The 22,132-nt window shown below is 39.2% G+C and overlaps 1 protein-coding gene across 18 annotated transcripts in view; it reads left to right on the top strand.

Annotated features, from left to right (window-relative positions):
- kcnma1a (potassium large conductance calcium-activated channel, subfamily M, alpha member 1a) overlaps nt 1–22,132 on the top strand; it is a 181,974-nt gene that overhangs the window by 78,707 nt on the left and 81,135 nt on the right. For all 18 annotated transcript variants that reach the window (XM_077581858.1, XM_077581869.1, XM_077581859.1 and 15 more), the window contains exons 3-5: nt 2,715–2,776; nt 16,373–16,466; nt 18,377–18,488. In XM_077581858.1, coding sequence (XP_077437984.1) covers nt 2,715–2,776; nt 16,373–16,466; nt 18,377–18,488 — 268 coding nt within the window. The remainder of the gene's footprint in view (nt 1–2,714; nt 2,777–16,372; nt 16,467–18,376; nt 18,489–22,132) is intronic.

Genomic DNA, 22,132 nt, shown 5'->3' with positions numbered 1-22,132 from the left:
GAATGTGATGGGGGATGGTGAGGTGGGCTCTTCACAGCTGAATAACTAGGTCAGTTTATCTCCTCGGCTCGTCGCTCGCTTTTTAGCAAGCGACCACAATGGCGAGCACCGATTGTTCATTTTCCTCCGGTCTCTTCCTTCCTCAACCCAACGTGACCTTGATACTCACACTGTGGCCTAAATTCAAGGACACATTAGCCAATGTGAGATGCAAAGATGATGTGTCTCAAATGAAAGTAGAAACTTTACATCCATGGGTGGTTAAACCATTTATTAACATTTGCCCATTCATGGATACCATACAAAGCATATTTAGAGAACACGCACACGTGTGGACTGACCAATGGTATGGTTTTTGTTTTTTTTACGTGAAATTTACCAAACTGTGACTTTTCGGGCCGACTTGGTGATTTGCTTGGTAACAAGGTACCACTTCAACACGAGGCTGTGGGTGTGTGCACTGAGTGAGTAGTCCCATTGTTGGACGGTTTTGTGCCCGCTGTAAGTCAAGTCAAGCCAAGTCACATATCTTAGCTCTTTTACTGCCAAACGTTATCCAAAAAACCCCTACAGTGCCAGCCAATTTCGAGCATTTCACTTATCTTTCAAAGCAAACAGAAAATTGTGTAGTATGACATGAAACATGGTGTTGGCCATATGAAAGATCGTGTTCCATGTTTTCATTTGAAAAAAAAGTATGTTTCTACCTTATTCCGTTCTTTAGTCATCACCATTTGAAAACAGGTCATTTGAGTGACATTGAGCTAAAATTGAAAAGATAAGGAGAAAACAAGCTATTTTTGAAAATATACATTTTCTGCACAACAGTGACTTTGACACTAATATTTTTTGTTTAGTGACGCTCTGTGAATAAGATTTAATGTGACAAACGCTTTTTTCATTCACGTCATCCTTGAAAATGTTCTATTTCCTAAGATCCTCCAAGTTTTCATGTAATTTGATACCCGGGAGCCCATTGAAAAGACATACAATGCTGCCATTTGCTGGCCATAGTTAGTGGGTGTTTTGGGATTTTCCAACACCATTCACAAAAGGAGTGCTGCACAAGACGTTACACTGCCCATTGAGGAAAAAAACAAAAAACGTTGTTGACGTCAATTGAAGTTATTGGCAGTGTACAGAGTGTGTGTCCTTAACGTCAATTGATGTTTTTGACGGTAAAAGAGTTAAGATGATTGCTGTGTCAGCAATGCAACAAATTATTATGCATTAGAACACAGTGTTCCCTCACTTTTTCCACAAAGTAGAGGACGTATTAAAAAAAAAAAGTGTTTGTTTTTTGTTTTTTGGGGGCTAGTTACACTTCTACTGAGCCATAATGAAGCAACCACACATTTCCCACTCTTCTAAACACTTGTTAACTTTGCAAATATAATAAGACAAATAGCAGCATACATAAAGAATACAGTAAACCCGGGAGGGGTGGGCTGGGTGCTGGAGGGGGTAATAATCTGAAAAATCCGCAGTATAGCGAGGTACAACTCCAGATAAACCCCGTAATATAGGAATTTTGGACCCAAATACAAAACCGCGATACAGTGAATCCACGATAAGTCAACCGCGAAGTAGCGAGGGATCACTGTACATCTGATTTTGCCCATAGCTAGATAGGTTACTATGCAGTATTCCCACATCAATCATATGACATGTCAGTGTTTCTCAAAAGAAACACTTACTCACGTATTTCGACATCGAGTCTCATAGAGATGTCATCTTCCTTTTGACATTCGCCCACAACTTAAATGCACGCTCAATATTAGCACGGCTGTCAGTTTGGCAGATGGACATCTTGACATGTTTTTTACTTGAGTGACAGCGGGTTCCTTTTGGTTTTTACGGATGACACAACAGCTTTCAGATCCTGCAGTGCCACCCACTAGCTTCCTAATCGCCTTTTTCTTGCTTTTTCATCTTGAGCCTCCCTTCTTCTTTTGTGTGGGAAGTCAATGATGTGTTGCGCTTGTAAGGGTCATTCTGCCCTGCGCAACAATGCCGCCCAGGATGGCCATCGTGCTGCATTAAAGCGGCTTAAAGCCATTAAAAATGCAAGCCAAGTGCTTAATTCCTCTAGCACAATGCGTCAGATCAATCTAAAGGGCCATCACATGAAAGTAATCAAGCTCCATCATCAATAATAAATGGCACAGTTCGGCTGCTATTGTTGAATGGGCTGAATAGGAGACTATTGTGCATCACTAGCGTGTTCCGCTCTTGGTAAGATGATTGCACTGACAGTGTGGTGATGATAAGTGCACTAATTTTGGTGTGAATATTTTTCAAGGCCTGGTTTGATGTTGTGCTGCTACTTGCATCACCTCACTTTACCTTAGCATTTTTATATAGCATCTGCAATATTATACAGACACAATTAATCCAGCAGTGCAATAATAGTTATGTCAACACTTGAAAGCACCTCAAAGCACTTCCTTTCAGCACTCCTGATAGTATGACATGATTTATGTGCGTGATTGCACCGGCAGGACCTTGGTAGCATTCAATACACTACATTTGCTGACATGGAGGCGAGCATTCATTATTTAGAACCGACTTTGTTAAGGCGTCCGTCATTCTGCAAGCGGAACATGACAAGACGATGTTGAATTACTTGTCGCGTCAACAGTATCTGAATATAACATCCTGATGTACAGTAGCATCACATGTTAATCGTTTGCTCTTCTCTTCTGTCTCCTCAGGTGGTGTTAGTATTTGCGCTCAGCATCGGGGCCCTTGGAATATACTTTATAGACTCCTCAGAGTAAGTATCTCAAATTTCCTTGGAGATATTTAGAACCATTTTCCTGCTTATTAAGCCAAGCGAAGTAAAACAAACATGACTTGCGTTGACATTGCCCTACATACTGTGAATTAATCATATGTGACGTCTCTGAAATGCAAATGCTCGTATTTGGTTATGGACTACGCACTCAAACACGTGCGCGCACACGGGCTGCATCTTGTCAATGGAAAGCATGTTAGTTTCCACGGCAACAGAGACAGGGATATACTGTGTGTGTGTGTTTGTGTGTGGAGGATCTTGTGTATATGTGTGTGTATGAATAAGTGAGAAGGGCGTGCGTTGCCAGTTTGTGCATCTCCCTGGTTGGCAGTCACCCAGCGTCACATTGCGGGCCTGGCAGCCCTCCGACAACCACTGCAGCACTATCCACTCCCAAAAGTATTTCTTTTTTTCCTCCTAAAAAAATGATTTGAATTCCTTTGAGGTTCAAATAAGAGGCTGTTTTGATTGACGGTAAAACTTGGCAGTGGGCTCGAAATGGCAGCAATCTGAACATTGCTTGATGAATCTTTCACTATCTGGCTGGCTGTTTAAATATTTGTGCTGTGTGCAATAGACACTTCATGTTGTGATTTACTGCAAAGCCACTAGTTGGTTGTTGAGAGTATGTAATAATTTACAAATTGTACTTTAAGTTTTGTCAGACTTAGCCCCTAGACTTAATGTCAAAGAAGAACATTTATGCATGAATGTAAACATTACACTTCACCATGCTATTTCATTTCCATGTAGGGAACATAAAGTCTATGTTGCAAAGGAAGTTGTTGAGATATTTAGTTTTTCATGTAATAGACCTTTATATAGGCACCATTATTTGCACAAAGCACATCAAGACGGTACTCAATTTCTTGCCATATTTGCTGAAATAGCCATCCATCAACACAGTATATGAAGCACAAAATTTTAAAGTGAATAAAAACTTAAATAATCACTAATTAAAATAAAACTAATATGGTTAGATCTTATCAACTGCCTTTTTATTATTATTATTATTATTATTATTATTTTTAATTATAAATAGACTTCATGGACCCCCTGTATCATTCTCTGAAAGTATTTCCCTATCTAGTGAACCGAGACATAATTTGCATGAGAAAAATCTTGGGCACACCACCCAAAAAATGTCACAAAAAGTGTATACACTGGTCAATTACGTACCTTCTACTTCTAGCATATAATCAAAGAGCATTTAATTGTTCTGCCTGTCACTATATGACACTGCCATAGATAGATGAACAAAAAATGAACCAAAAATAAATAAATAAATAAAACAATTAAAAAATATATAAAGATGAAGAAGCACTAAAAATAGGTGTGGAGTCCATCATTGAGCTGGAGTCTCTTGAGATTCTCTTGCATTTCTAAGTGACTTAATATTCCATTGGCAAATGTAAAAACATCGCTAGAAGCAGGGCTCAAATTGAGGCTTATATAAGTTGTTATTGAAACACTAGACGTGTATGCTTGTCACGCTAACATGAACAGTTTTTTTTGTGGTCCACTAAATTCTGTTACAGCAACCAAGATATTAGAAACACCTTTCACTTTGATGACAGATCAAATATTGTGGCTGGCGGGTGAACATACATTGGACAGTATATTACAGTTGAAATGTATTGCCTCCCTGCATCAGAAGCATTGCCTAATCCGTTAGTGCGGCAGTCCATATTGCCCCCAATCCCCCCCTCTATGCTTGGCATTGTGATTAACTCAGGCTTCCTCGCTGGGAGACTTCTTATCAAACCAGAGCAGGTTCCACAAACTCTGAGGGCTTTTTACATTAGAAACATGGCGGAGCTTTTGTAATTTTTACACTCCAGACACCTGACTGGAACTCAGAAGTCTCTTGATAAAAACTTGCTGATTTATGCTCTATTTGATGTGTATCAGCTGGCCAACGACGTCCCACTCTGCCAAGCTAAAAAAACTAATCCAAAATGCATCACTTAAGGGAGGCACAAATGGCTGTCCATTATCACGCCGACTTGTCACCTACACACAAGCTGTCACTCCAATCCTGCATCATCTCATTCATTTTGACTTAGTGTATTCTCGCCGTGATCCACAAAGAGGCAATTATTGACTTCTTATTACCTAGTGTGAGGAGGCATTACATGTGCGTGGATGCGTGAAGAAGAAGAAGCAGTAGCATTACACCACTGGCATAATTCAATTAACTCACTCTCATACACCTTCTAAAAATAGACCACCTCATTTACCTTTGTTGCAAATGAACACCAACAAGAGCAGAAGAAAAATCAATGATTACAGACTTGTACCTCACACTTTTAATGATCGCAATTACCCTTCTAGATATTGACGGCTGTGTGTTAGAGTCACTGTGGGGCTGTTCACCTTTCTTTTGTAACAGTAATTGTAGCCCTTGTATTAAGTCAACGCTGTGGTGAAAAAAAGGTGGTTACGTTAGTGAGTTCGTTGTGATTTTTTATGTATTTAAATGCCAATTGTCCAATCATTTTTTGAGATACTCGCAGGGGATAAGGTCGGGGTGGTGAGTAGAAAAAAAAAATAATAATAATAATTGGGGTCCTCGTGGAATGTTCATAATGGCCTATAAAAGTTCAAACCCTAAATACATGGCAGAGCATGATCCCAAACGGCTTTAGTATACGTAGTTTCAAACAGCTAAACTTAGCTCATACCCAACATGTATATGCTCAGTCGAGAAGTATCACTTCAAGTTACTTTGCATGTAAATGGATTTTGAGTGTCCGTTATTCGGACACCCTTCCGTGATCGTCAATCCCACAATATTTTAAGCCAAACCGCATTGTGATCATCAATCCGTCAATTGTCACTCGTCAGCGAAATGCGCAATTCGTCATTGATGGATTGGCGAAACACATTACATTAACGGACGAAAACCCACTCCCGGAAATGCTTAGTCTGACAATTTTTGAAGTTTCCCGTCATTTGTCAATCGTCAACAAAACAGGCGTCCGGCTTTGACGGATTGACGGACATTGACAGAATGCCCACCTCTGCCAATTTTATCCAAACTCCACCGATGACACGTTGTGATTAATTGTATGTTGAAAAATTAAGACATTCTGAATAAGTAGAAGAAATGATCAGGATTCAGCTAAAAAAATATATACTACTACTTAACTCTGTGACTGCCAGACGTTTTCAGAAAAGGGATGCCGTGGGTGCCAGCCGATTTAAGCATTTTGACTGATTTTTCAAGGTCCACAGAAAATTTTGTCTTTGGACTATGGAAACACACATACTACCAAATGAAAGGTTGGACTCTCATCTTTCATCAGAAAAAAAGTTTGTTTCTACCTTATTCCGTTTTTCAGTAATCAACAATAGAAAATGGTTAGTTTCACCCAAATGCTTTGTTTTGAAGCAAAACACGTAGAAATCAAGCTTTTTGTGAAACGATATTATTTCATGCACTCTAGTGAATTTGACACCTTTTTTTTCCATGAATGATGCCACAAACACCTAAACAGTGCTTTACTTCTGTAAAACACTCCCACCAACAATGAAAAAGTGTTTTTTGATAGCAAAATACGTTTATTTACATTCAACAGTGTAACAATTTGACAAAACAATTTGGCAAACTATTTACAAATGTGTGCAACCGTGGTACTATTTACAATTGTGTGGATGTTTCAAATACAGTTTTTCTTTTTGTAATACTCCCCTGCGTGCAAGGGGACGCAGCAGGATTTGCACAACAGATTAGTTTCCCTGCGATTGCAGACGCTACACTTTTTTGCTGGCTTTTTTTTCCGGGGAATAGCAAGTATATACTGCAGTGTGTGTTTGGCCATGTTGCCATCAAGTCTACTCTCAGGATCATGATACGGTGACGTTACGGTGGTGTTACGTCTGGCTTCCTCATGTCCTTCAGTTCCTATACCGGGTGGCAAGAGATGTTCTGATCCATCTTATCCGCTCCGTGATCAGACTGTACCCACTCCTCCGATGAATATGCATTGGACTCGGGGCACTCTTCGTCATCCGATTGAACGTCCGCCTGTGCAGAAGTGCTCGGTTGTGCTCCGCGTTTTCCGGCGTTAGCATCGCTAGCCGGTGAGGCTTTATGACGTGATCATAGCCGCCGCGTCAACGCTTCCAACTTCGGCGTCAACCTCGGAGTCACCATCATCATCATCGTCGTCATCAATGTGCTCTTAAGCACTGGTTGATGCTTCTCTTCTTTGAAAAAAACGATCAAGCGTGAGCTGCTTGCCACCGGTCGCCATTTTCGCTTTCTCAGCCATTGTCCCCTCAACACTCTAGCTCCGCCTCACGTCTTTTCTACTGACGCCTACCCGATCTTGTCCAAAGATAGTCATCGCTGCCATCTAGGGGCCAAAAATAGTCATTATACTAACTAGATCTGCTTGATACTTTCAGCACAGCTGGCCAAGGCTTTCCTCCACCCGTTTCCAAAAAAAAACTTGGTGAACGTCTTTTAACGTCTTTGGCGCTCCTCCGTAGGGTTTTACTAAACGTTATTTAACGTTTTTGGCAGTCAAAGAGTTAATTTGTAGGTGGTTACCTAAAATCAGGTTTTGCGCAAAACACTTAAGGCTCATTTGGATTTGCTAATTAACTACCAGCAAGTCTCAACTGTTCATGAAGGGGAAAAAATGGCAGCTTATTGTATTTATTTATAGTTTTGAGGCTAATTCCGAGTTCATGGAGGATGATGGGCATAGTTCTAGTTATTGCAATGAAGACAATTGCCAACGTATCTACACATTTATTTGGTTCCTTACCAAATGTAATGGGGTCTTCTTTACCTAGGTGTCAACAAATGTATGCATTTATCTCTCCTCCAATTTACTGTTTTGACTATGTTAGAATTAATAAAAACTTCATACAACCACAACAAATCTGAAAAGCGGGTATAGACTTTGTTTTAAAAGGTTTAATTGTTTGTTGTCACAAATGAGCTTGTGTAGTAGTCATTAACTTGGCAAACATGCTGTTGTTGAGAGGTCTGTTTATGAATGAAGCCTCAATAAGCACCGAGAATGACCGCCCATCTGTTTGTTGTTGCAAAGAACTTGTTTACCTCCAATCTGTGCCCGTGGCGTGTTTGAATTCAGCCTTTGTCTGCTCCTCTTGTAGCACACTGACACACACACTCATGCTATATGATGGCGTTGTCAGCGGGAGGATGTAGTTTGCGCCCCCCTACCCTCCACGCCCACACGGCCATCAACTTGGACACCTTTGTTCATCCCTCTGCCTCCATTTTCCTCTTGGGTGCGCCCATCAAACGAATAAAGACAAATGTAGGACAAAGTCACCGCTAGCTGCTCTTTAAGGGATGTCCGTGTTCCACTTCCGTATTCCACTCCTCGCTCTTGTTAAGCTGATGGCACAAAAACAGACGAGATGCCGTCCAAGGCCACATAAACCTGCACCTGTAACTCTATCATTAGCGTGTAACCAATGTCAACACCGAAACAGAAACAGCCCCAATGACTAATTAATGGAGTAAACTGAGAAATATGGCTAAGGGGTGAGGTGAAGCTTGGCAGACCTCGTGGCTGCGACATCTCGCCTAAATGCGGATCTCCTTTGCGGGGTGTTGATAGTACCTGGCAGTGAGGTCAGGACAGAATACCAGAGCCTCCATTTGGACCAGAGTAGACCACGTAACCATTAAAGGACACTGTTAGTAGCTGACACCATTCCCCACATTTCAATCCACAAACATATTATTGATGGCACTGGTTCATATAGCTCCGCCTTTGAAAGTGAAGCAAAGTGCTTGGAATCGGATATCCTGGATTCCGAAACGGGCCGTGATCATCCAACCAGCCACTTTCTAAAGCATTTGGCCTCATTAGGATCACGAGTGAGCTGGAGTCTGTCCCAGCTGACATTAGTGAGAGGTGGGTTACACCCTGAACTGGTCGCCAGCTAATCACAGGGCACATGTACTGTAGATAAACAGCCATTCACATTGACACCGATGGACAATTTAGAACTGGGGTGTGAAACTTGCTTTCACGTTAGTCAGATCATCGTTATGGTTGCCACCTGCGGTTCAGGGTATAACGGTGAAACCACATAAATGTAGAATCGCTTGAAGTGGAACACTTTGCCAAAATACAGTTGGATTTTTTTAAAACTGGAACAATTAATTAACACAGCGGTCATTGGGATTTACACAACAGGATGAAACAATCATGACTACAAATTTTAAACAACAATAACGGATGCATTTAAAGCCAGAAGGTCTTTAATATGAATGAATTACACGTCAATCGTTTTACAGATTGTTATGAAGTTTGTAGAGGTGCACGTTTTTTCAATTTGCTATCATATCTTAGACAATTATGATGATGCTTCAATGCGTATACAGTTTGTTTACTTTTGCAACACAATTTTTGCATTTCTGTGCTGTTATATTTTTGTTGTTTTTGCTAGTTTTGAACATATTATTTGCAAATGGGTTGTTTAAATTTTTAGTAAATGAAAGCCCAGTGATATAAGATGTATGCGAGATGAAAGTATATGTCAATGGACAAGGCCAAGGTGGCTCACCATGGCTGTATTTATTGTCAACATTTGCTCTTAATAAGTCGACATCACATAAATGATGACCTATTTATGGCCTATTATGGAGCATCAGATGTTCTATTTCGTCCCTCCCGACCACCAGGTGGCAGTGCTGAAACAGCACGTAAATCCATAGAACCATAGTTACATACGTAACTGTCGTTTTATGATGACGGTTTGTGTCTTTGAAGACTGAAATGTTTTTGTATTCTGTTTGATATGAAAGCAAAACCTGAGAAGAGAGCATTTTATCAAGTGCCGCTGAGCTAAACCGTGTAAGATTATGTGCTAGTAAAACATAGTTCTCCAAAAATGGTTTTCTAATGAGATTTCTGTGTTTTCCTCTATCTGCTAAATGCAAATGGGCTGCATGAAAATGCCAATTAAAAATCTAATGATAGGAATGTCGGTGTTGCTAATTAGTCGACTCAGTCTACAATTGCACGCTCAGTGGCCCAGACATTTTTTTTTCTAAATTAAGTCACCATGGCGATGTGGAGGAGGCCTGGTATCCCACAATGCAGAGGGAAAGAGATATTTTTAGCACAAAGGGTGAGCGCAGCATGAGCTGATCTTTAAAACACCAACTCAGCTTTTTTATTTTTTATTTTATTACAATGTGTGCAATAATGTATGAAATATATCTAAACCTTTAGTATTTTCACTGTCCTTAAAAAAATGTAGGTTAATTGTTCACAATGATATTTATAATTATTAGGAAAAATTACCAACACAATACCACCAAATCCTGAATCTATTCGAATTACTAATTGTACTTTTGCCGAAAAATACGTCTTAGTCCAAAAAATTTAAAAAAATCCAATTCGATCAGAATACTAAATGGCAAATGCAGTTAACTTACATAGTGTTTTATCTACACCATGTGTTTCTTTACCAAGCTTTATAGTCACTTAAAAAAAAAATGCAGATGAGGCGTCAACTTAGTTTAATATCTATCTATCTATCTATCTATCTATCTATCTATCTATCTATCTATCTATCTATCTATCTATCTATCTATCTATCTATCTATAATGTGATATTATTTATTATTATATTTAAAATAAACAGGTGTATTAGATGAATAATAGAGCAATAAATAGTTTTTGTTGTAAACTATATTAGTTTGTCTTTAGGGAAGCAAGCAATCAACCACACCATTTTTTAAATTTTCATTGCTTGAAGTAAATGTCAATGTACTGTATGTAATGTGTCTATTGTTTTTTGTTAGAATCATCTAGAACTATAATTAGAACTATAACGAACAGTTGACAAAGGGATGTTCGCTGCGTTTTCCTCTCTTAAAAAACGTGAGTGAGGGTTCTATTTTTATTTATATCCAACTTGTTCCTATTAATAAATCTGTCTCCAGCCTTTCACATTCAGTTCTTTTTTTTTAGCTTTTGGTTGTTGATGTACTCATCCATCGCCCTTGTTGGTGCTATTTTTACCTTGACCTAAGTGAATTATTTAAATAGTAACCTGGCTTCCCAGACGTTCCCCCGCTAAGTCGCTTAGAAGAGACTCTTTCGAGGCAGACATTAACTGATTAGGCCTGAATCGCTTTCAACGACTGCGCTGGCGAGTGTGGAATCAAAGCATTCATTAGCGGTGATGCATTATGGTATAGGCGGCAAAATCCCTCGCTGTTAGTCCCACAGCTTGTCAAGGTCGCAGTAGGGCAAACAAAGGCCCATTGTCTCACTGAAGGTATTTTGGGCTATTTTTACAATCAGCCTAAGTTCTTGCCTTTGTGAGCAAATGAGGATTTACATATGCGCCAGTGTGTTGTTTTTGGTCAGAGGAGGTTAATGCGACGAAAAATTTTCGGTCCTGAAATAGACAAATGCGCTCTGTGGTGTTCCCCTTAGGCACTCTGTGTTCTGTATGTCGTTTGTGCGTATGCAAATGTGTGTACATCACCCCCAGCTTCACAAATAAGCAACAGCCATGGGGGTTAGACTGAGCGCAGCATGTACTTTTTTTATTTTTTAACCGCGTTTTCTTTTTTGGGGCATTCACAAATATAAACTGCGGATGAATACGAGAGCTTTTTAGAGAAGCGTTGGAGTCGGGATTTAGACCCATTTATTTCCATCGAGCCTAAGATGATACACTGGCATTTGTCTACTCGTGCGCACACACACACATGTCTCTAACTGTCCCTATGTCACATCTTTCTGCCTTTCTTTCAGCATGTCTCTCTTGCCATCACCACACTTTAACCTCGGGCTGTGCCAGGGCTTAAAGGAGTAATAAGAGCCGCGTTGGGCCGCAGTCTATTTTCCGCGGGACGCTGGCAGCTCGTGGCCAGAAATCCCATGTGATTGTGTGGTGTGACACCCAACCTAGCAACACACCCTACGCGGCAATCGGAATTTTGTCTTGTCTTACATTCGTTTCCTGTTGGAAACACTGACACATGGATGAGATAACGCAATCCGGTGCAATAATTCTGTCATCATTTTTCTATAATTGTTTCAGCAGCATCCAGTGTAATGCTCACACGTTCAGATTATTTTGGGCAATGTTGCTTTGAGAACTGCAAACACAGTGATGTTTCATGAGACTCCTCCTTTCATTTAGACTTAAAATATTTTTTTTCCCAGTTTAAACCTCTTGTAGGCTACTGCTGGGCCTACAGAGGATGGCTTTTGTTACCATGACAACTAGGCTTGAAGCTACTTGTTGAGCCTCGAGTACAAAAACGTTCCAATAAAGTTAGCTGAGAGAGGCTTTAGTTTTCAATGGCTCTGAACAGGATAGGAGGTATAGAAAATTAAATGAAATGTTTGAAAATGACACAAAACAAGAATGAAATTCCACTTTTTGTCAACCTTCCAATTTTGGTAGCAAGCCATGTTTGCTTGCTAGCTATGTTTGTAGTCACTATTTGTGTCGAAATTGAGTGCTGAAATGTACAGATATTTTAAGCTAAAGCCACCTTTGGATCAATATGAACAGATGGGTGAGAGTTTTCGTCTTAGCGTATGGGCGAAACATGGTGGCGAAGATTGGCTTTTGCCATTGAGCATCAAACTCTTTACAGAAGCTCCCATAACAGTTTGTTTTTAATGCTTTCACATTTTGACAGGGTATATAAGATAAATGGCTGACATTAATCAGTCAAGCTTTTACGTTTTTTTTTCATCACATCATGTGGGCCAAACTTGGCTTTTGCATCCTGTTATAATTCTCATCAAGGGCCCATTCATCACTGCTCGCAGCATTATTTTTCAATTTGACTTTACGTTATTTTTGATATGATCCCAAAGCGATTGGCTGGCAAGCATTTCAGGGTGTATTCTCACCCAAAGTCAAGAAAGTCAAACTCATCTTAAATCAGTAATGACATTTGACTTTTAATAATGCCCAAATGAAAGCTTTCCGTATTTCGATGTGATCATTCCTCATGATGCAAAGTCACGCTGACTAATCAGCGAAGCCCGTGCTACACGCTGCCATGCTCTCGCCGGGGTTATCGAGAGCGCTTTGGGTCATATGACTCGAGATGAGCAGTTAGTCAGAATTAGGCCATAGCGGAGCCCAAGGGGGGAGACGCCACGGTGACCACTCCAAATGGTGTCTTCACTGTGCACCATCTGTGTGTATGTGAGCACGCATGGTCTTGTAAGGAGGCTATTTTTATGACAGGATGGCAATGGAAATGTGTTGGGTTGATGCATCCTTAATAGAAAATTCAGAACTTTGGCGTAAACTCCTTTTCGGGGACAAACTCAAATTAACCTCTGCCCAAAATCTGATTGCACTTCATGAGGAAATTGCCTTTCAACCAAATCAAAGCGTTTATTTTTAACAATAGCCGCGAGTGGTTCTAATTTCTTTGGACATGGGCGAGGCTTTTACATCATCTTAAAGAGCAGAACAGTCCTAAGGATACGCCTGAGACGGACAGCGTGAATTAAAAAATGGATCATCTTCTCGGATCAGTGTCTCGACTCATTCATCCGATTTCATGGATGATAAAAATGTCGAAGCCTCATTCAGCCACATCTAGTGGTCATTATTAAGTAAATTAAATTCTGTATCATATTTAGTCTCTACCAGAGAGATTCGGATAAACGATTAAAAAAATCAGTATTGCGATTAAATATATTTATGTTTATGTGTTTATAATATTATTTTGTACAAAGCATTTTTGTTGGAACTTATTTAAATATGTTCCAACGTACTCACAAATAGGTGTAAATACAGGCTTAAAGTACATTCAAATGTACTTGCAAGTACGTTCAAACATACATTTGACTGTACTTGCAGGCTAAAGCTCATAAACATAAATCATGTACAGCAGACATAATAAATCATAAAATTCATAGATAAAGTTTTTTAAACTTAATTTTCAAACTTTGGTATAATGTGAGCCAAATGTTAAAAAAAAGTACAGTATGTGTGTTTTTTTCCCTTTTGTACATGCACAATTGCATGGCATTATGGGAAAATATGCTGTTTGTAGCATTTAGCCTACAATTATATTTGAACATACGTGCGAGTATGTTTGAACATACAGTATGCCTATGTTCAAATGTATTTAAATACGTTAGAACATACTCACAAATAAGTTTAAACGTACTCACCAGTCAAATTTTTTTAGTTCATATTGGCAGCTCCAAGCTACGTAGAAAATAGTAGTTGAAAATGCAATTAATCGTGATTAATTACAGAAAATTAATTATATGAGTAATTAGTTAAAAATGCCATCGCTAGACAGCACTAATTACAATGAATTAATATGAAATACAGTTTATCTACTTAAATTGGAGTTTTTAACTTACTAAACACCTTGACTTGTAGTATAAATGTCTATGACGACTTCACAAAATTCTGCCAGACAAGTGTGGCATAAACATAAATCAGTAAATTAAATTACAACAATAATTTGCAGCTTTTCCAATTTGAAAATTGCTTTTCACTACATTCAATTCAATTCAATATTTATTTGTTATTGTGCAAATAACAACGTACAAACAACAACGTTGATTTGAATTTGATTAATTATTTAGCCCTACAGTCTATACTTAAATGCTTCGAAGCATATGCAACTATGTATTTTTGTAATGCATGCATGCTCCCTCGTCAGCCTATAGATTCCCACAGGTCACGCCTATCCGAGCATGCCATTATGCATATTCATGATCTTCCAATTGGGGGCGTTTCCTCTTTCCCGATGAGGGAATGATTGTAGGCACACATCCTAGTGATGAATGCAATGGTTACTGCCTGCGAATACTTTTTGTGCCTACTCACTAATGGTTAATCATCATAGGGTAAACATAAAGATGGACATTATGACGGGTTTACAAAAGAAACATCTGGTTAGTTTCTGCCTCCTACTTGACAGGCGAGGATGCAGGAGATTCTGCAGAGTGGAGCATCTGTCATATTGGGGAATATCTGTGTTGGATATTTGTGGTTTAAAAAAATGCAGTGCAAGATATTTTACTAGTGGAGGACAGGCTGTATTTCTGTTCTTTCTGTATGAATTGTGTAATCCAACATTTCCTCAAATGGTGGTCTTTGCTTTAATTGCTGCCGTGCTCCAATTAATCACTGCATTGTCCACTTGAATAAATACGCAAACACTCCAATAGACAGCTTGTGCAGTTACAGAAAGAAACTTACCGATGTAACTGACAAACAAAATACAATCGTTCACTTTGTTGCTAGCCGAAACATCAGCACCTACAGAACCTATGTTGAGGTTACCTGCACAATATTAAAGATGATCTTGCATTATGGTTGCGTTTGTGTTTGTTAATTTTACTCAATAAACATAACATATCAAAAAGACCTTAAAAAAACAGGCGTTGCTCACAAACTAGCCAGCTACAGTCAAAATATTTTAGTTGTCAATGCTGTTGCTAGGGGTGTTAGAAAAAAATGTATTCTGCAATATCAAATAGCGATATTACAGCGCGCAATTCTCGAATCGATTCGATATGCGGCCAAATCAATTTTTAAACATACATTTTTTTTATGGGGATATTAAACAAAACGTCTTACTTAGGGTTAGGATTCACACATTAAGCATGGAAGAATGTTATATTAATGGAACATTAAGCCTTAATATTTTATTTAAGTTCTGTTTAAACATGAAACATACTGCAACCTGTTAAATGCAGTGAGTCAGTTACAAGCCTGAATTTTCAGATAAATAAATATTTTTTGTACAAATCTTACAGTGTACATGTACAACTTTACTGATTAGTATTTTTAAAATTTGAGTTAAAAAAAAAAACAATCGCAATAACCAATTTATAGATTCGCATCGGGATTAAACGGTATTGAATCGAATCGTGACCTATGAATCGTGATGCGAATCAAATCGCCAGGTACTAGGCAATTCACACCCCAAGCGTTTGCTAACCAAAACAGCAGCACCTGTTGAAAGAATAAAATTGATTACATTGATTGGATATTGCGTACCTTTCAGTGATTGCATGTGTTCATAACAAAAACAATAAAATCAAATCTGTAATATCCCTAAGTAGTGCACAAAGGTGGGAGTCTTGATTAAAAATCTGGGTTTTATTGAGTTAATTTTTTTATACCAATCCAAGAAATCTGGGTTGAAAAGGAAAATATCCTGGAAGCATACAATAAGCAAATCAACGTGGTCTTTCAGCTTTTAAATAAATGTCTTACTTGAAACCTGCACCAACCCTGCAGCTGAGTTATACATAAACACAAACTCTATTGGGGGAAATACAATACATTGTTGTTCCCTTAATAACAGCTTGCAAGTAAATCTAGATTACTTTGGCAAGAGTCCCATTTCAGTTTCTCATGATGGAGGACTAACACACAAACAGAAGCGTCTTATATAAGATTCTTTTTAATATTGTGATATTGATTCCACCCATATTACTCATCCTGAGAGTGTGTCTGTGTCGGAAATATATGAAAAAAAAATAGAGCACCATAATCATCAATTCATATATGTCCCTTGAGTAATGTGTTTATCCCTTTTCTATTTTGCAGCCCTATAGAATCCTGCCAGAACTTCTACGAAGACTTCACGTTACAGATCGACATGGCCTTCAATGTCTTCTTCCTCCTTTATTTCGGTCTGCGGGTAAGTAACACGTGCACCAATTATACTTGTTTCTAAACACACAGGCATCAAAAGAAAAAAAAATCTATATATTTTTTTTTAATTGATTAAACTGCCAGTGCTTTGGTTTCATACCTGTGTGTATGACTGAACCTTATAAGGGATAAATCTGCCTCAAAATTGACACACAAAATTGTCATGTTCATCAAGCATCCAGTGATTAACATATTTTTGCTTTTTCTTTGGCTTTTTCCAAACTATTGACTAGCCTCATTAAGGACTTTTAGCTAAATGCTAGCTAGCTACAGACAAAGGGAGTTTATTGCATTTACATTTTTTAGTTTAACTTTTATTCCATCCATTTTCTTAACCGATTGTCCTCACAAGGGTCGCTGGAGCCTATCCCAGCTGGCTTCAGGCAGTAGGCAGGGTACACCTTGAACTGGTTGCCAGCCAATCGCAGGGCACACAACTCACGATCACACCTATGGACAGTTTGGAGTGTTCAATTAACCTGCCATGCATGTCTTTGGAATGTGGGAGGAAACCGGAGGACCTGGAAAACACCCACGCAAGCACGGGGAGAACATGCAAACTCCACCCAGGAAGGCCGAAGCCCGGTCTCGAGCTCACGTCCGCAGCACTGGGAGGCGGATGTGCTAACCAGTCAGCCACCGTGCCGCCTTAGTTTAACTTTTATTTTGATAAAATGATGAACGAAGCACACATTTTACTTGATATTTGTCATGAATCAGGTGATTATTTTTTTGCGAAAAACAGACGATATATTCCGAAAAAAGTCCGCTAATCGTAACAGGTAAATTTACCAGTATGGTAAATATGCGGAAGTGCAATTAAGAACATTTGGTTTCCATTATTCCTTGGGGAGAAAAAAAAAAAAATATATATATAAAAAAATAAACATTGAATTGCCTTTTATGTGAACTGTGCTTTTGTAATGTGTCCTTGCCTTGCCGCCAAATGTTATAGATTAAAGAAAAACGTCAAGCATATAAAATGAGGCTTTAAAATTGTGGAAAATTAAGTCGTTCTCTCCGCTCTCTGTCTGCTGAATGCTGAAAGCATTCCATGCGCAACCGTTAAATGTCAGGGAAACACATTTTACGACAACCTGGAAAAATGGATTATGTTTTGTCTAGCAAGTTTTGTATGCTTACGCATCCCTATATGTTTGAGCTGCAGAAATATGTCTGCTCAAATCCTCCGGTGGCTGGACTACTGTATATCCCACTGATTCGTTGCTGGTATTTTCCATGGCGCTACAACAAGCAGCCACACCAGCGCAAATCCCCTGTCCACACACTGGTTGTCATGCAAGACTCTTCCTCCTCCTTCTTTCTATGAGGTGCGTGCGCTAATGGCTGGCAACAAGGCAGTCTAAAGCGGACATTTGGGGTGTAGGCATAGCTAGCTAGATATTGTAACCACTCATGCGGACTAATTTGCTCATTTAGTTGGTGACGGCAACTCATGCCGGACTTCAAACTGTGTCATGTAGCATGTTTTAGCCAAACGAAAAGAAAAAAAATCTGGAAAACTGAAATGGTGAGAAACAGTTTACTATTAAATCTACACAAATCAGTATAACATGTTTTCACCAAGTATTTCCAATCATGTGTGATGTATTTCAAAATAAATCTCTGAATTCACTTTATTGTGGTATCAAACGCACAATTATTTTCATGCGCAAATAGATCAAATGAGCTCTGTTTTACATCGCTGTCATGGCAGAAAAGTCTTGCAGCGTGTCTGACATCCTAACAAATGACTAAATCAACTCATAAGCTACTTATGCCCCCAACCACGGGGCATGAAGTAGGGTGATGCAAGAGTGGAGTCACTGCATGTTATTGTGAACGTACGTAGGTGTTTCTGTTTGTGATTTTTGACTTCCTTCTTTCTTGTCGCAGTTTATAGCGGCCAACGACAAGCTGTGGTTTTGGCTGGAGGTCAACTCTGTGGTCGACTTCTTCACTGTTCCTCCCGTCTTCGTCTCCGTCTACCTAAACAGAAGCTGGCTCGGTGAGTCGTCACAGCTCCCGTCTGAAAATTGTTTTCTCAGCACAGGCATCATAGCGCTCCTCTTTTCTACCATTGGTCTTCAATCTTTACCTGGCATCTCTCCTCTCTATCACTATCTCCCCTCTTCCGGCCCCCCCTCTGTTTTGCTATTACAGCGAGTTTGTCTCTGAGGCTCCCTGGCTTCGGGGCTGCAGTCTTCTTTGCCTTGTCATGAAAAGTGACAGGAAATCTCCTCTGATATTTCAAGGAGCACAGGCACAGCAGAGTGTCTAATGGGGAGGAGAGTGACTTTGCTTATGCTTATGTGTCTTTTTGTTTAGACCTTGCACCTGAAATAGCTCAGGGTGACCCATCACGGTGATAAATTCACAAAAACAAGCGTTAGTTGCTCATACACACACACATGAACGGGCAGTCTTGCATGAGCAGTCTGGAAAACACCCTAACCTGTATTACATAACGGCCTACTTTTATCTGCGAGTTCAGAGTATTGTGACCTAAATTACACTGTGGTATAAAAGCTCTCTGTCTTGCTCGGGTGCACAGCTAATCTGCTTGTAAAACCATGAATAATACTGCTACCTAGTACCTCAGGACCTCGGCCAAAACACAAACACAGCCTTATGTACGTGATCCTCAGCCATGATGCTGTCACGGTACCTGTAGAAGACACACTTCTCAACCTGCAATAATAGTCATTTAGAATACATTTTATTATGGTTCCACTTCTTTCTTTTTTTACCTGCATCGCATTTAATTATACAAAAACCTATAAGAGTAATTAAATAGCTTTATGTGGAAATATGGCATTATGATATTGCTTTACTACAATTCAAAGCGCTTGGTACTTTCTGCAATGGAGTAATTAAAACTCCTAGCACCTACAAACTTTGATCAAATATAGCAAAATTAAATTGTGTTGGTACAGTTTAATGCCTCCACTCTAATAATAGCATTTGTCCAACTGGATACATGCTACTCTTTCTGCAACCGAGTAAATAAACACACTATTTTAGGATATATTGAATAATCCAAATATGTTTTACATTTAAATGCCTCACCCTTAATAAAAGCCTTACTCCTTAGAGACATCTGGTAGTCTCTGCAGTTGAGCAAATTAACACCAGTGGCCACTTTATGATTAAAAATGTGATTTAAATTTGTTTGTAAAAATAAAGGCCTTCCCCTTTAATAAACGCTTGACTCTTAATAGATGCCTGTGCTAGTTTGCTCTCTGAAGTTGAACTAAATGACACTGGCCGCCATATTAGGAAATATATTATTATAAAACTGCGTCTGCACAATTAAGGACATCCCAATAAATTCCTTACTCACAATGGAGGCCCACTGCTTGCTGCAGTTGATTACTTATTCGATCCAGACTAGTTGAGGAAATAGTAGTACTACAAGAATGTGTTTGTACAAATAAATGCCTCCTGCATACTTAGATGCCTGACCACTAATAGATACCCGGTATTTGTTCAAGTTGGATAAATAAACACCCACCCAGGAAATATGGTATTGTAAAACTGTGTTTGTACAACTAAGGTTTTCTCCCTAATTTCCTAGCCATTATTTGAGGAAAAACTCTATTATAAGAATGTGTTTGTAGAACCCCCCCCCCCCCCAAAAAAAAAACCAAACAAACAAACAAACAAACAAAACATAATTAGACACCTGGCACTACACTCTGAAAATGAGTAATGGAATGTATTCAGTCACTACTAAAGGAAATTTAGTGGTATTGGCCAAATTTGATAGTACTTAATAAAAGCCTTACTCCTAATAGAAGACAAATATTCTCTGCAGTTTACTAAATAATCATCTGCTGCCACTAATTGAAAAAAATATTGTAATATAAAAATGTTTGTATGCAAATAAAGCCCCACCCCAATAAATGCCTTCCTCCGAATTGATATCTAGTATTTGCTGAGTAACTCTCTCTGAAGAAATACATAATACATTTTTTAAAATAGCAGTTTATGTGTATGTGGCCTTAAATTATTTATTTTAACTTGACACCCAGATTTAGAAAGACGCCCATAATTTCAGAAATGTAATTATCCCAAATTTAAGGACATCTCTAATCTATGCAGACTTTTTAAATAACTGAGTCACAAAATTGATGCATTATAAAGCCGAGGTATGAGGTGTTGAGGGTTTCTGGAGCAACACCGTAGCTAATGAATCCCACCAGGAGTTCAAGTGATGTAATGAATTAGAGATGGTCAAATAATCCGGTTCTTGGTGCTCATGATGCAAGGTGCCCTCGTCTCCTCTTCAGAATATCACCACAACAGGGGCCTTGATGAGGATGATGAAAGACGCTGAAATGACGGCCTGGCTCCTGCTTGACATTCTGTACGGTGTAATTACCTGTGACTCTTTTTGTATGTCCTATATCTCAGCCTGGAATTGATAGTGGGACTGCATTGCAGTTGTTGCGCAAAACAGGAGCTAAGGCGAGTGAAATTTCAAGTGTCAGATTTATTATGAAAGAGAATTAGGGCTAGAATATCTGTTTCGTTTATATCATGTTGCACATCATATAACTGCAGCGAGGAGATTGTAACAAAACTCCTGGTGGCATGTGAGCTAAGTGTGTGTTTACTGGGGGTAATATTTCCCCACATGCCACAGGCTTCAGAAACCGTTGCAAAGTATTGCTTATGAAATCAACATGCATATCTGCCGGCGCATGTTGCTTGGCCTAACGGGCTGGCAAAAAGCTTCCCGAATACTAATGAGACAGTCCGAGTCACCGTTGATATTCACGCTGTGATGAGTTTGGACGGGAGTCGAGATAAATATACAGGTCATGTAGTGTGTCATGGGGAGTTTCGGTACCCTTGTGCGCCGGCTGAATAATCACAATTAATCACATGCAGTGGGACCAAGCAATGTCAAGTGCTCCTATTTTGAACTCAACCAAAAAAGGTTGCTTTTTCTTTGGCTTTTTTTCTTTTCCTTTTCTTTTTTACTGTGAGGGTTGCAGTCATGATGAGGCAGAAACGTATGATTATAACTAGAGAAACATATATAGGACTTGATGTATCATGTCAACATACTTCATTGACACCAATCAGATATTTTCTATTAGACGGGGCTTTGCCACCATCTTGTGGCATTTAAGGGAATATCAGAAGGAATGCAAATATGAGTTTTTCAGTGAGTAGTTGGGGATAGATTCTACAAAAAACATACAGTGTTTGACTTCTCTTTACACTTGTAAGGTGGTTCAGATTGTTGAAATGTTACTTAAAGCATTGTCTTTTCCTTCCTATGGAGGAAAAAAGTCAACATGACATAGTTCGCCAAATAACATCGAAGTGGAGGTGTATTTTTTTCCCCCAACAATCAATACATGAAACTGTAATTGCTGCCCCATTCATTTACTGAAGTGTCTACAGTATTGTATACCTTGAGGGGAAGCCAACGGGAGTTGTTAAAGCATTGTCCTGCAGTGCATTCCCAATGCATCCTTTTTGTTTACATTCACGCCCAAGGGACACATTAGACACCCCAACAAGTGTAATGCATTATAACGACAGTGCCACACAGTCTCCTCATGACGTCCAGCCCACCGTGCACCAGCACAAACAAGACACATGTCAAGTTGTCCTCGCTGCACAGATCATGGCAAT

This window comes from Vanacampus margaritifer, chromosome 12, assembly GCF_051991255.1.
Source record: "Vanacampus margaritifer isolate UIUO_Vmar chromosome 12, RoL_Vmar_1.0, whole genome shotgun sequence".
NCBI lineage: Eukaryota > Metazoa > Chordata > Actinopteri > Syngnathiformes > Syngnathidae > Vanacampus > Vanacampus margaritifer.
This window is presented reverse-complemented; position numbering and strand designations above follow the sequence as displayed.